The sequence below is a fragment of the Chinchilla lanigera genome, unplaced genomic scaffold, assembly GCF_000276665.1.
Source record: "Chinchilla lanigera isolate Chin_1 unplaced genomic scaffold, ChiLan1.0 scaffold00412, whole genome shotgun sequence".
Taxonomy (NCBI): Eukaryota; Metazoa; Chordata; class Mammalia; order Rodentia; family Chinchillidae; genus Chinchilla; species Chinchilla lanigera.
This window is the reverse complement of record NW_004955813.1, coordinates 10257-11933: the sequence shown is the minus strand read 5'-3', so window position 1 is coordinate 11933 and position 1677 is coordinate 10257. Positions and strand designations below refer to the sequence as shown.

Sequence of the window (1677 nt, the reverse complement as noted above, 5' to 3'; positions counted from 1 at the left end):
AAGGCCCCAGTGATTTGAAAGGCACTGGGGATGCCCTGTAACCCATCCTTGACAGGCCTTTCTCAAGGTCATCAGTTTGGAGATGAAAAAGCACTGAAGTATGTGGGCAGTCTCTCTGAGCATCTGCCTGAATTTGAGACTCCCTTTGCCCTCATTCCTCCTCAAGCCCAAGATTTCTAAAGTAGTAGTGTGATTCCTTACACATCTGAGAAACCATTGGGGCCATAAATCACACCTCGTGTGTATTGGTCTCATGTATAATTTTATGTACAGTATGAGTGTATTGTATGTACATGCTTGAAGCTCTTGGAAGAGACCAGAAAACAACCAAGGTGGAGAGAAAGGGGAGGGAAGGAAAGAAGAAAAGAGAGGAGATAGACACAGAGAGAGACAGAGACAGAGATAAAAAGTTAGACAGACAGACAGACAAAGACACATACTCCCAGAAACATCTTCCCACTCAGAAAAAAAAAACACAAAACAGTTACTATAGTATACATTTTTTAATATGAACTAGGTATTTGTTTGAGTTTCTATGAATAGTAACTGAACCCTCACAAGAGCCCTATGAGATGGGTAATAGTCTCCTCCTATGAGAAATGAAGGACACCAAAAATGTTACTTTATACATGTGCACATAATTTTATAATTACACATACCCACAAATGGGTCCTTATCTCATATAGGGCCACTGAACCCTTTAGAAATCAAACAAAATTACAAACTACCATACCTCCTAACTCCTACTGAACACTGGGCATCCACACAAAGATCTGTGCCCAGTATCAGAAGCACTGGGAACCTCCTTTACGTACACTCCTAATTACTGATTAGAGGTTATCCCTGTGCCATGGCCGCAGGTGTCTAAGATTAGAGCTATGACAGGGCAAAGAATATCACCTCGGCCTACCCTGTGATCCTCTGTGCCCACAGGGAAGCGTACCTGTCTTGGAGAAGGAATTCCCCGTGCTGAGTTGTTCCTCTTCTTCACCACCATCCTCCAGAACTTCTCCATAGCCAACCCAGTGGCTCCTGAGGACATTGACTTCACACCCAAGGAGGTTGCTTTTGCCAGAATACCCCCAGTATACCAGATGTCTTTCCTGCCCCGTAAGATGGACTGAGGGGACAAGAATAAATGATTGCAGGGTCATTGAGTGCCTAATTGTAGAGAATGACAGCTCACTTCCTGAATCTAAGAAACCTGTTGTGAACCAGCATCTTTCCCCCACCTGGCTGCTACCCCATGCAAAAGTTATTTTTGTAGACTTCCTTCCATACTGCTGCACTTCTTCTAAAGCTCTGTGTTGACTTGTTTCTTGTGTGAATTGAGGTGCAGAAGTTAGGAAGTGGATCAACAATAATCAAGCCCCTTCTTTGGCGAATATAAACCATTTAGGGGTTAAAAGTGATAAATTGCCTCAAGAACCTTCTGGAGTTCTGCTTCCTAGGATACAGCTCACTCGGAGTGACTTTTTCCTTGCTCAGAACGATCACACACTGTGTCACCTCCTTGTGTTCCATGTTCTGTGCTAAATGGTTCAATGTAAAAATATCCTCTCCATTGCCCCAGGTGATGGCTGCCAGGGTCATACTCATTTTACAGATGAATAAGAGACGTCAGACAATGGCAACAGCTGCTTGAGGTCACAATGCCAGTGAGTGGAGGAGCAGATT

General features: G+C 43.8%; 1 protein-coding gene across 2 annotated transcripts in view; it reads left to right on the top strand.

Moving 5' to 3' along the window:
* Nucleotides 1-1677, top strand: part of LOC102014103 (cytochrome P450 2B5-like) — a 9294-nt gene that overhangs the window by 6660 nt on the left and 957 nt on the right. Inside the window, exon 6 of one of the 2 annotated variants that reach the window (XM_005415121.2) lies at nt 934-1163. The exons of the other annotated variant lie outside the window; for it this stretch is intronic. Coding sequence (XP_005415178.1) covers nt 934-1124 — 191 coding nt within the window. The 3' untranslated portion in view covers nt 1125-1163. Of the gene's footprint in view, nt 1-933; nt 1164-1677 lie in introns of those variants that run through there. 2 annotated transcript variants of the gene reach the window in all.